The following is a 13,395-nucleotide window of genomic DNA, read 5'->3' on the forward strand; positions in this document are numbered from 1 at the left end:
CAGTGGTTCTCGCACTATCTGGAAGTGTTGTTAGAGATGGCATTGGCAGGAAATATAAACAGTCCCCTTTAGGGATCAAATCACAATGATGCAGTCTCTCATGAAGAGCATCTTCTGACTTTGCTCCTTTCCGGTCTAGGGAGCATGAAAGCTTCTTCTGTCATTTGAGGTCTCTTTGAAATTCTCACATTGGAGGTTCAGATTTTAAACCTCACATCATAATTTTGCTCCAGAAGTTGATTGCATAAGTTAGAACAGCGAGAGAGTGTCTTTCCATTTCCCTTCTGATCAAGATATTATTATTCATACTGAGTTTACAAGCAGACCGTTCCTTTGATAAACTCCCTGTGCAATTCAATTCACACGCATGCTTTCAACCTCTGTTTCATGGATTGGAATAAAATTAACATTATCTCTTAAAACAAACTGCCTATTTAGGCCGTGATCCTGGGAAGATTTAGGCACAAGCTTAAGTTTGTACACTATGGGTGAAATCCTGGCCCCACTCAAGTCAGTGGAAAAATTCAGTGCGGACAAGATTTCATCCCATGAGTAATCCCATTGAAGTCATTGAGACGACTCAGACTGTATAAAGTTAGGCACATGCATTGTATTTTGGCTGCTTAATGATCAATTACTTTTCACTTCTGATATTTATTGATTAGTGACTCGAAGTCTGGTAGCAGAATTTCCCATCTAAGCATGTGATTTTACTATGAGAATTAATTTGGCAATATTTACCCCATTGATTATACCATTAAAAAGCTCTTCCCCCCACCCCCAACAAATAGTATTTCATTGCCAGAAAAATAACTCTTTATCCATGCAAACATTTATCATTTGTGGGAGGGATAGCTCAGTGTTTGAGCATTGGCTTGCTAAACCCAGGGTTGTGAGCTCAATCCTTGAGGGGGCCATTTAGGGATCTGGGGCAAAAATTGGGGATTGGAAACTCAACCCCTTTGAGCGGGGGTTGGACTAGATCATCTCCTAAGGTCCCTTCCAACCCTGAGATTCTATGATCTTACTTGTAATCACAGAATTTATATCAACACACATGGTATTTGATTCCTTTGCAGACTAAATAAGTATTTGCAATGGGGTGCCTTCTATTCAAAGCTACTGACTGCAAGGAGAACAAAGTAGGAAGTTACATACAATTACACAGCACTTTTCATTCAGAAGGACCTCACCTCTAAGGTACTTCCCTCTCTAAATTACTGCATTTTACCTATTATTGAAATGCTGCTATCCAGTATAGACCACAGTATAGCACAACATACAACTCAAGATCAATATGCACAGATGTTTAATCAAAGAGGTGACGAACATCTAGTTCAAGCTTGAGTGGACTTTAGACAGGGATTCAGTAAATTCTCAAGTTAGAACTTAGGCCATGATACCAAGTTTTAAACCCTTTACTCTTGAACAAAGTGACATGGAATATTAGTGATCATAGGTAGTCAGAACCTCTGTTTCACATCTCCTCAACAACAGGGTGACCAGATAGCAAGCAGCAAGCATTCTTCCAGGCTGGTTGAGCTCACAGCTCAGGAGCGGTAATGATGAACATATCTTTCATTCAGATGCATGTTCTTATCAGCATAAATTTGTGGTGCTGTTTTGTTCTTCCAAGAAATCCTGGCATAATTACTTTCCTAATCACACTGTGGGCACACTTCACTGATTACACCAATTTGGAAACGTCAGATATCCCCTAACTTTGAAATAGGGAATTCTATTAATTCAGAAGAATCTTTCCAAGTAAGAGAACTTTTTAAATGGCACCCACTCCAGGGCACTATTGAAAGCTCTAGGGTAGGGCTGCATGGATTCTTTTGCCTGTTCTTTCAACCAGCTATATCTTTGATCACTTATGGCCTGACCCCAAGAGGATCCTTAATTTTAGAGGGCGTGACAGGTGCTCTCAGTATCTCTTAGGAACAGGCCATTGATTTGTATGCCTTCTGTTTCCTTCCTGAAACAGGTTTAGGTATGTGTGACTTTTCTTACTTTTTTTAGGGCATCTCTTTACAGAAGAATGTTAAATCTTGATTCTCCTTCCTATAATCTTGTTGCAAAATTACTTGACATCAAATAGTGAGATAAAATATACTCTTTGATCCTTTAATGTATGCAAGCTTACATATGATAGCTTATAGCAAAAACACATGATGGGTTGAAACTTGAACTGTGCTTAAGGGTCCACTTCCATGAATCATAGTGATTAGTTTATTCATTGCCAATACTTCATTTCTTTGCTTTAATTTCTTGAAGTTTTCTTCTTCTTCTAGAGCTGGGTTTCTGCATAACATGGACCACTCTGAAATAGGGAGGTTGTCTCTTCTCCCCTATTCACTACTGCATAGACAAAACCAATGCTCAAGAAATCTTTTTGCAAATGAACAATAAACACCCACTACCAAGAACAAACAACATTTGGTTCCTTGTGAACTCCTAGGCCTCAATTCCACCCCATGCTCCAGCCACTTTGCATTGCTCCACCAGTGCTGTGCACCTCTAAACCTCCTGGTCCTGGCCTCCCAGAGGATACTCCCTGTGTAGGGGGATTCTGAGACTGTACAGGAGCTGCTGTAGGGGCTCCTATGCCTCCTTGACTCTCAGCCTGAGGGGGCATGACTGGGGCTTTCCTTTCCTCACATAGCTGTAACAGGCCCTTGGAGCTGTTGGCAGCTGGTGTTTGTTAGAACAACCTGAAGGCTGTTCTAACACTTGTGTTGGGCACCAGCCCATTGCATAAAACCCCCAGATTGGGACAGTGCAAAAGACGCTCCGCACACCCCACCCAGTGTGCCAAGTGCACGTCAATGGCAGCTGAGGATTGGACGCTCAATACTTCAGTATCAATTGGTAAATCATTTTTAGTAAAACTTATCAATAAAGAGCCATCCGTTCTATCGCAAAAAGGGCAAAGGTCTACTCTTGGCCCTGCTCATCTCAGTTCCAATAAGCTGACCAGTGGGAACACTGAGGCCAATAGCTGTTCCATGCATTTGTAATGATAGAGTTTGTTCAAGGACTGCACTTTATGCAGTTAATCGGCTTTGGGCAATTGAAAATCATATGCAATATATCAGTGATTTCTATGGCATTTATTTAATGAGTATTATCAGAAATACTCTAATGTATCTGAAAGGATCCCATAATTATTTAAGTCCTGGCTTTATAGGGCAAGTCCTGGACATTCTCAAAAAAGATCTCTTGGATTATAAAAGAAACCAACCTCAATTTAAATGATGCTTCAGACATCCTATGTAATTGCTATTAAAGTAAGGCGGGTATCTTCTGCCAAACTGTTAAATTTCTTTCCTTCAAAGAGTAAAAGGATTTCAGAGTTTATAGGCTGAACTTGCTATTCAAGTTTCAGGACTTCATAGACATTGCCTAACCCAAGATAGGAAAGAAAGGAAGGAAAAATCATTTATTGTGAGACAGGAATGTGAACATTCAAAGAATACTTTCCACTTATTGCATAAGTGATCTGGGTGCTGACCTACTTGCTTTTCTTTTCCTTATAATATTGCACTTCAGGGTTGCTTGGTATTTCTCATATCTTTACTAACTTATCCAAGAACTTTAAATACTAGAGCCTGGGTACATATACGCAAAGTGCCTGATTCAGAGATATGCTGAGCACCTGCAGCTCCAATTAAAACCCTCCAACTTGATCTCAGGATCAAGCCCTAACTCTTAAAATCTGGTACACGAACATGTCCAAGAGAGCAATCTCTCATCTAGTATCACTCATAGGAATGCAAGGATAATGAACTTCAGGAATATCCACATGTAGCTATCTGAGAATGTATTAATCTGAACCCCAAACTATAGCAAACTGGATCAGGCTGCAGAGCACAATAGGGCTAGTTTAGTCCAGCAACTGTCTTCCATTTTGCAAGTACACATCACTCTGCATACAATTGTGCACATGTATTTATCTCCCTTATATGTCCAAATTCCTTATTTGCAGACACATTCAAGCACCCTGACATCTTAGTGATCAAAATTACTGCTGCCCACAATTTTGCAGCTGAAACACAGGATACATTTACACTGCAAAAAAAACAAAAAAAAACAAACCACAGCGGTGAGTCTCAGAGCCCAAGTCAGCCTGCTTGGACTCGCAGGGCTTGCACTACAGGGCTAAAACAAGTAGTGTAGACCTTCCAGTCTCTGAGACCCTCCCCTCTCCCTGGCTTTCAAAGCCTGGGCTCCAGCCTGAGTGGGATCATTTACAGTGCTACTTGTAGCCCCGTAATGTGAGCCTGAGTCAGTTGACCTGGGCTCTGAGATTTGCTGCCTCGGGATTTGTTTCGCAGTGTAGACATAATGATGGGGTACACTTACACTGGAATGAAAGACCCACAATACTGATGCGGCTGACCCAGATCAGCTGATTTAGGCTTGCAGAGCTCAGACTACGGGGCTGAAAATGGCTGTGTAGACATTCGGGCTTGGGCTGAAGTGTAGGCTCAGGGTCCCTCCCCTGCCACACAGTGTCCCAGAGCTCAGGCTCCAACATAAGCCCAAACATCTACACACGAATTTTACAGCCCGAGTCAGCTGACAGAGGCTTGCTGCAGGTATTTAATTGCTGGGTAGGCCTGATTAAGCCCAAGGCTAAAATTTGGCCCAGGAAGTGCAGTATTAGTGCAATTGAATCAAAAGCTGCTAGAGATTTTTCCAACAGTGTTTCTAACAGGTTTTGGGGTTTATTTAAAATGTTGGAGTAAATCTAAGAAGACTTGAAGATGAAAGGAAAAATGTAAGGCAATTCAGGACATTCTCCTCCCCATGTTTTTAAAAACTAAAACTATAGTTTAACAATTACAAACTGCATGTTAGTTTAATGTGGCCTATACTCTAAGTAGAAATTGGGTTAATAAAGGTCTAATGAAGTAGTGCTTATAGCAACAGTAACAATGCATGCATGAAACTTGTTGTTATTATAGAATCATAGAATATTAGGGTTGGAAGCGACCTCAGGAAGTCATCTAGTCCAATCCTCTGCTCAAAGCAGGGCCAACACCAAGTAAATCATCCCAGCCAGGGCTTTGTAAAGCCGTGTCTTAAAAACCTCTAAGGAGGGAGATTCCACCACCTCCTTAGGTAACCCATTCCAGTGCTTCACCACCCTCCTAGTGAAATAGTGTTTTCTAATATCCAACCTAGACCGCCCCCAGCAACTTGAGACCATTGCTCCTTGTTCTGTCATCTGCCACCACTGACAACAGCCAGCATCCTCTCTGGAACCCCCTTGAGGTAGTTGAAGGCTGCTATCAAATCCTCCCGTCACTCTTCTCTTCTGCAGACTAAATAACTCCAGTTTCTTCAACCTCTTGCAACTCAGTCTTTGCAACTCAAGGTATGCAGGTATCCTATAATATTTGTATTGTTATTATACATAAGGTTAATGAACTAAAGGGGTTATAAATAAGCCAATTCTTCTTACCTAAAATATCAATGTGAACCCCTTCGTGAATTCCAAATTCATAAAGTCTGAAATAAAAGGTTTTGAATATAAGTACAGTGTGATTAAGGGCCAGGACTTGTGATTAATACTGGACATAGACCAATATTTTCAAAAGTGACTAATGATTTTGCATTCCCAAACATGAAATCCAGATGCTCAGCACTTTCTGAAAATCAGGCTCCCTTAAAAGGTCTTGTGTTGGACATCCAAAAATAGAGGCACCCCAGATCATGTCACTTTGAAAATCTTGGCCACAGTGCATCCTACCATGAGTAGCCCCAGCGATGACAGACTTCTGACTGGGATGACTCGCAGTAGGAAACAGTGCACGCAATAGCAAGCATTTTGCAGGCTGGGACCTAAACTGATATCTTTAGAATGCTTTGAAAACAAGCACACTACCGACAAAGGAGGTTACATTTTGCACATACATTTTATTTATAAAATGCTACATTTTAGAGGTTCAGGAAGAAAAACAAACCAGTTAAACTGGAATGCTTCACACTTGGCAGTCTAAGAAATGCTTTCAGTTATAGCTGACACCTTCAACTTTGCCTTCAAATAACAATCAGTTACACAACCTGCTTACAATCAGCAGCTTATCTCACAAGACCTCCAATAACAAATTTTCTTGGTGGTAACAGTGTCCAGCTGACTTCTACGGCATTGCTCGGGTTTGTTTATTCTGACTGTCAATCGCTCTTTTAAGTGCTTCATCTGGCACAAGATCTGATCTCTTAACATCTAAATGGCTACAGCCAATTTTAGGGCAGCTGTTAAAAAAAAAAAAAGAAAAATCAATCAATCAATCAGAAGAATTATATTAGTCATCTGAATGTAGCAATGTTTTATATTTAATTCCTACCCACCCCGCAGAGTAACTTTGTCAGTGACTTGCTGCAGCTTTTCCTTGATGGATAATAAATCTCTGTTGGGGAAAAAAGTCTAATTACCTTAAAAGGTGGGAGTTGATGTCTCAAGGGAAGGAGTGTAATGAGATAGAGACTTTTACCTGTTGATCACTGTCTTAAATCCAACGCGAGTTGGTTGTGTTACTAATAATACAGTTACTTACTGTAATCCTTGTATATTGCTTTACATCTTCAAAGCACTGTATTCTCCCCCCACCAATCTGTGGTGAATAAGTATTATCCTCATTATATAGACAGGGAAACAGATTAAAGAGGTTAAGTGTCTTGCCCAAAGCCACAAAGTGAGTCAGTGGAAGAGCTAGGGTTATGAAAAATGAGTCCTCACAAGAACGGAGGGAGAGAGGATTGTGTGTCATATTAGTGATCTCTAAAAATAAGACAAATACAGAGTTTGATACTTGGCTGCACGTAGACAGGTAAAGTCATATTACTTCTACCGTGAAAGATATTCAGGGATGAGGTATCTTTTCCCCTTGCTAGTGGAGCCAGATGTGTATGGATAATGCCCCCAGTTAAAACATTTGAGGATTTTGGAACCTAGTTTCTTTTTGAGAAGGAATTTTGTCTAGGACTTGGAATGTAGAGTCAGCTCTCATCGCTTCTATTCCAGGTTTTGTCCCTAGCTTGCAGCGTCTGCCTTGGGCAAATCACTTAATCACTCTGTGCCTCAGTTTTTCAATCTATAAACTGGTTAGAATAATAATTATCTTTCTGATAGAAGTGTTGCAAGGCTTAATTAATGTTTGTCAAGTGCCTTGAAAGCCTCATATAAAAACACTTCCTGTATATGTTAGCACTACTGTGACCAGTGCATGAAATTTTCCCAGGCTGTGGAAGGCACAGTGCAAGGTGTTGGGAAAGCCACACAGCAGTAGGCAGCAGTCTCTGAAGGTGCAGTGGAGCTCAGCTGCTTGGCAGGTTTCTTTGTGGGAGCACAGAAGGTGGAGGCTGCGGATAGGCCAGGTGAATGGCTGAGAGACAGCCAATGGTCTGTGAAGTACAGCAAACAACTCCACAGGCCCTGGGGAAAGAAGAGTATGCAGCAAGTACTACATCGCTTTGCCTATAGCAATGGCTGTAGCTCTAGGATGAGGAGAGGACTCTGTTCCTCACCCTGTTCCCTCAGCAGCATATTCATCTCCCTGACAAAGTGCATTAAATTGGGCTTTACCCGACAGACTAGGTTTTGCCTTTAAACTATGTTAAGAATGTTTGCTCCCACTCGAACACTGCTGTGAAAAATGCAATCCTGTAGCAGCACAATAGAAAAATGGTTTACTCCAGCTGGGAGCTTGAGAGGGTAGGACTGAATGGTTTCTATAGACCCAGCAGGTTGTGGCATTTCAAAAACCCATTCTGTATTTCCAGAATAAATGTTAATTACCCAGCAACTCAGCTCACTTTAACAGACAGATATGTGCAGAAATTAGAGCGAGCTACATGTAGCATGCCTAACTGACCTTTCTAAATTTAATTAGAGCAAAACCTGTTATTGCTGTCATGTGCATTTCTAACATACTATGGGATTACATCAAAAATACCCCTACATTAAAAAATGTTAAGGTTGCAGGTCAAGCACTCAAAAGTTTGTTAATTAATGTACCATTTCCTATCAGGAATTTATCCCTAGGAAATAACAAAGTGACCATTCATTGTGGGTAAGCGCTGAGATTTCTCAATTCAGATAGCTGTTGCTGGGTCCTGATCTGAAGTCACATCAAGGTAATAATGTAAATACAAAGGTCCTGTGTTTTCAGTATTTACAAGTCAAACATTTTATTGTGAAATCTGGACATGAGGAGACTCTCAAGACCTTTAACCACATTTGAGGAGTTGACCAAAGAGAAAGCTGGAAACAAAGGTTTAAATTTATAAGATATACACAATTTTGATAGAAAAAGATGTTTAGGGATTTGGACAAAGAAACTGACCTTAATTAGGTTTCTTTATGGGAAAGGGGATATACATCTTCAATTTGTGTAGCTCAAAAGAAAAATTTATAAATTACTGTATAGATGGCATTTGACTCTAGTTAAGATCCATCATATTTTTGCTAGTAGGGCAGCGTTCTGTTGGAGGGTTGCCAGAAAAGGGGAACATACTTGATCATGTGGTAGTGGTGTCCAGAAATTAGTTGTTTTTTGGAGAAAATTATTAAAGAGATTCATCTTATGACAAAAATGCTGGCTTCCAAGAGATCCCCTGACCTGCTTACTTAGTACTCCAGCAAAGGATCTGCATTTTAAACAGCAATAAAAATAAATTAATGTATCGGTTTAACAGCTAGACTCTGTATTTCACATTAGTGGAAAAATGTGACCCCATCTCCTATGGAACGGGGTACAATAAAATATGGACTGTTCTTGTAATGGAAAAGCTTTCATACCAAGTACATAGACAAGAAGTGTCAAAAAGAGGATAGGTATTTAGAAATTTGGTCACTCTTTCTAGTGTACTCAGAGGAGGAGGGCTCCCTAGGTGGCAAGCCAGAATCTTTATCCATGTTCTTTGAATAGTAACCTGATACTGAATAAGTAAGGTACAATGTAGTATGTTAAAGTTTTATTTTAACTTTGCCTTAACAAAAAGTTCAAAAAGTTAGGAAACGCCAGAAGTGCAATTTGAATTCTGGCATTTTCTAAATTTTAAGTGCTTGACTTGGCAACCTTAATATAGGGGTGTGTGTTTCCATGTAATTTCCTTAGTTTCTTAGAATCTGTTTTTTCTGTTTGTTTTTTTATCATGTGGAAGCATACTGACTCCCATGTGGGTCATCAACAAGATTAGAACCTTTAGATTCACAGCAACAACCTCTGTGACTTGAGCTATCTGAGAAGCGGGATATTATTGTCCATGTGGACCATCCTCTGGAGGAGGAAGAGACTCATTTTGCTAGTGGATTTCACTGCTAATTACTGACAGCAGAGGAATGTTGAGACTTGATACTACTTTGTTCAACTCCAGGTTCTGGAGGGGAGTGTGTCTAGTGGTTATAGGCTGTTCCGCCCCATCCCCACAGCCTGTTCCTGTTCCCCTTTGCTCCCACCCTTTGGCTCCAGTTGCTTCCTTTTTTGGCTCTTTTTTCCACCTCCCAATTGCTGTCCTGCTTTGTTCCTATCCCCCAACCCAGCTTCTGTGCTTCAGCCTCCCCGTCCCCTCTGACCTCTATCGCTCCCAGAGCACCCATCTCCCTTCACCCATTTGCATTCTAGTCAGATTGCTTTCTCCCTGTTATCCATTTGAGTGGCTAGCACAACAGCAACTTTCCTGAAGTCAGGAAGAACAATTTCAGGGAAAGTCCTACTCAGCTTTTGCAGTCCTGGGATGGTGCATGCACAGTCACTGTGGGGATGGTGCACGAGCAGCCAGTCATCACAGGGGAGCTGTGTGCAGCTTACATATGTTCAGTGCAGGTAGAATCTTTGGAGAATAATGCCATCAACCTCTTACAAACCTCTCCTGAGCGTGTGCAAAACTGCAACATTTTCAGAGACTTATAACTTGGCCAACATATGCTGCTTGGTGAAAATCAGTCTCTCGCAGATATCACGGTGACCCCACTGCCAAATATCATGTCCCTGCTTCTCCCCATACAATAGAGCATATAGGTTTTAAACATAGGCAAACTCATCCATATTTTCCCATATCTCATTCTCAAATGGCTGACATCTTTTTGCTGAAATTAAACAATAACAGCAGTAGCAGCAACTGCCTGAACTAGACACCCAGCATGGAAAAATGTATGCCCTAAATTTAACACAGTTATAAGCAGCTGAAAATAGGGTCTTTTTATGGAAAGTGACAGGCAACCTTAATGCTGGTAGTACTGCCTATGGTTATGTATAGTAAAACGTGTTTTCCTGAATTATGGAAGGGACTGTACAGCTTATTTTTCTGGCTGAACATTCTTCCCTTTATCTAGGGATTTATAATTTTCTGTATTAGTTCCTTTTTCTTATTGTAGTATGATATATAAGCTATAAAAGGGAGGGCAGTAGTATCTTTTCCCTTCCATTTGCAAAGGAGTTATTTTATTTTTTACATCAACTTTGACAGTTTTAAAAAACACATGGTAAGAAAAAAAATGAACTAGCAACTTTAAGATGTTAAAATGTCTCTGTATTGTTAATGACTGTACTAGATCTCTGTTATTTTGTTGTGCAGGGACAGTGAATGGCTCTTACTTCCCCATACACTTCCTGAAGGTTTCCTTAAATATTGTTTTTATTTTTTTTTTAAAGTATCCTCCATGTGCACAGTACTAATTATGAGTCTGATTTGGGGCAGACATTTAAATATTACTTCCTTCAACCTTGCCAACACAAATAAATTTCATAGAACAAGTGGAATATGATTCCACCTACACAGCAAGCCAAGTATTCCCCCCTCTCCCACCCCCACATTCTTGCTAGCTTACCATGCCTTTTTCTTTTGCTGTTCTCGACACTGGATAATTTTTAAAATGGCTTCTTCTTCGTAGGTATGGCCACAGACTTTATTTCGAACTGGCTTCTGCATTTCCACCTGCAATTAATATGACTGCATTTAACAGAACTAATGATCAACTTGAATACATTCTCAGACCTGTCGTGGGATGTTGCTAACAGCCCCAGTTAGAGTTGACTGGTAAATGGAAATCAACTACTTGAAAAAAAACAAACAAGAAAAAACAACCTAATTTTTGAAAAAAAAATCATCCCAAGACAGGACAAAAAGACAAAAAACGCAATATTTTTGGTGGGAACAGATTTACAGAAAAATTCTGCATTCTGTTTGAAAATGAAATTGGCAAGGACCTTCTGGATGGGCAGCTGTCATTTTGATTTTCCCAATGGAAAATTTTGGATTTTGCAAAAAAAAAGAGCATTTTTCAAACAGAAAATCATTCTGACAGAAAATTCCCAACTATCTTGCACCCCACTGTATAGAATACAGGTTGTAGGTATTACCCTTCCTTCTCTCTAACTATTATTACAATCAAGTTTAACTTTCACAACTATCCAGGCCCCCATATGTTAGAAAGGTGTTATCATGTGGAAGCAACACTGTCCTCTGGCAACAAAATATATTTAAACTCCAAGCCCCACATAGGAAAGTCTCTTGCTTAAAGCAGCAGGAAGTCCCGTGGTCCAGATGCTGTACTACTCAAATTACAGGATCAGGCCCCACATGGTAAACTGCATTATTCCTGTGAGGTTTTATTTCAGCAACATGACCCAATTATGATCATATTAGCCACTGCCATTATCTGGTTTCTAAAAAATCAATATACATATATAGCTAACAAGTATGTTATGTAGGTAGGAATGTGAATAGGATTATAATGGCTATGAAGATGCAGTGAAGTAATTAAAGATGGGAAATATTTATCTACTACAGTCCTAGTAATAGCATACCTGGGTGATGGGACAAGTAAAGTTCATCTGACTTTGAGTCACTGCTATATCTTCATCTATTTGTTCAATGGACTCATTTGCATCAGTATCTGACCGGAGACCAACTATAATGAGAAAAGACAAATTATTGATTTTCATCCCACTTTTAATATCTAGTCACCATTAAAAAAAAATCAGCATGTGTCAGTTACAGTGGTAACTGAGATGCCACAGTTTTTCCCTAAAAAGGAAACAATTGTAATAACTGTGTGGTATCTGCTAGGAAATGTTGATTTTGAAATGGTGACCACTATAGATATGATTTTTAGATAATACCAAAAGAGGGAAATGGAAGCCTGATTCAGCAAAATCCTACATGGTGATGGGATTTTTTTTACTTTTATTAAAAATCTCTGCATTTACCAAATCAGAGACACAAATTCTGTTCTTGCCCCAAAGTAAATCCAGAATAACACTGCTGACTTTAGTGGAGATTTGCTGGTTTTCACTGGTGTAAATGAAAGTAGAATGCGGTCTAGGTTTTTTCCATAAGCCAAAACAATCCTTACAAAACTATAAAAAAAAAACTCCACCAACCATTTTATTTAACCCTGTATCAGTGACAGGGAACCTCTACCAAGTTATGTGAAGAACCACCCATTTTCTTAAATTGATATGTATTTTCAAAGTTCAGTTTGAACAGTTACCATATATAATTGCACATAAGCTGAGTTGTGTCTAGGCAGGCCCTTTTATTTGCCATGTATATAATGATTAAAAGTCCCTGACCCACATATGAGATGAGCAGACCTATAAAAAAACCAACAAAAACAAAAAAAACCAATCACATCCTGGCTTCCCCTCTCCTCCAGCACTGCTGCACCACCATCCCCACATTGTTTAGTCATTTGCAGGCTTTAGAGACCCTGTGGCCCACGCAGCATGCACTTCTGGTGTCATTACTTTCCCAAGTGGTACCAGAGCACATCTGTTCTCAGGAAGCATCCACCCTTCATAGAGCCCAGGCTGTAGTCCAAATACTTAACCATAGGAGCAGGCTGGGTACAGAACTCCTGCTGTTGCTGCTAGTGGTGGTGACCCCTTTCATTGCTCCACCTCTTGCTACTGGTTATATTTTGTTTTTATATATTTCCTTCTTCCTCTTTCCCTGCCCAAATCTCCCATCTCCCTCCCCCTTCTAACTGCCAACCCCCAAAGAAGTGTCAAAATGGCTGTGGGATGATTCCGACATGAATATGCATTCAGGCTAATAACCAGGACAAATCTATTTTTGGAGAACATCTTTGTTAAGAAGGCCTCACTCACTCAAATCCTGGAGAATCAGCAAACAAGATTGAGATGGACCAACAAAACAGATTGGTGAGTTTTATTTGCAAAAAGGCCCTTCAATAGAACCATTGGCAAGTCTGAAGAAAAAAAAAAGACTGAAGGGGACACAATTTAGTTGTCTGTAAATACAGAAACAGGTACTATAAAGAAAGCAAGGACCAATTATCTGCATTAGGAAGCATTTTATGGGCCTTTTTTCTTATGCTCCTCTTGGAAATGCACACATAGAATCTTCAGTGTATCATAA

The 13,395-nt window shown here is 40.0% G+C and overlaps 1 protein-coding gene across 2 annotated transcripts in view; it reads right to left on the reverse strand.

Annotated features, from left to right (window-relative positions):
• Nucleotides 1-5,905: 5,905 nt before the first annotated feature.
• NSMCE2 (NSE2 (MMS21) homolog, SMC5-SMC6 complex SUMO ligase) overlaps nucleotides 5,906-13,395 on the reverse strand; it is a 186,722-nt gene continuing 179,232 nt past the window's right edge. For both annotated transcript variants that reach the window (XM_043507357.1, XM_038388465.2), the window contains exons 5-7: nucleotides 11,820-11,923; nucleotides 10,841-10,947; nucleotides 5,906-6,264 (exon numbers count right to left, since the gene is read on the reverse strand). In XM_043507357.1, the coding sequence (XP_043363292.1) occupies nucleotides 6,150-6,264; nucleotides 10,841-10,947; nucleotides 11,820-11,923 (326 nt within the window). In that variant the 3' untranslated portion in view covers nucleotides 5,906-6,149. The remainder of the gene's footprint in view (nucleotides 6,265-10,840; nucleotides 10,948-11,819; nucleotides 11,924-13,395) is intronic.

Source organism: Dermochelys coriacea, chromosome 2 (assembly GCF_009764565.3).
Source record: "Dermochelys coriacea isolate rDerCor1 chromosome 2, rDerCor1.pri.v4, whole genome shotgun sequence".
Classification (NCBI taxonomy): Eukaryota; Metazoa; Chordata; order Testudines; family Dermochelyidae; genus Dermochelys; species Dermochelys coriacea.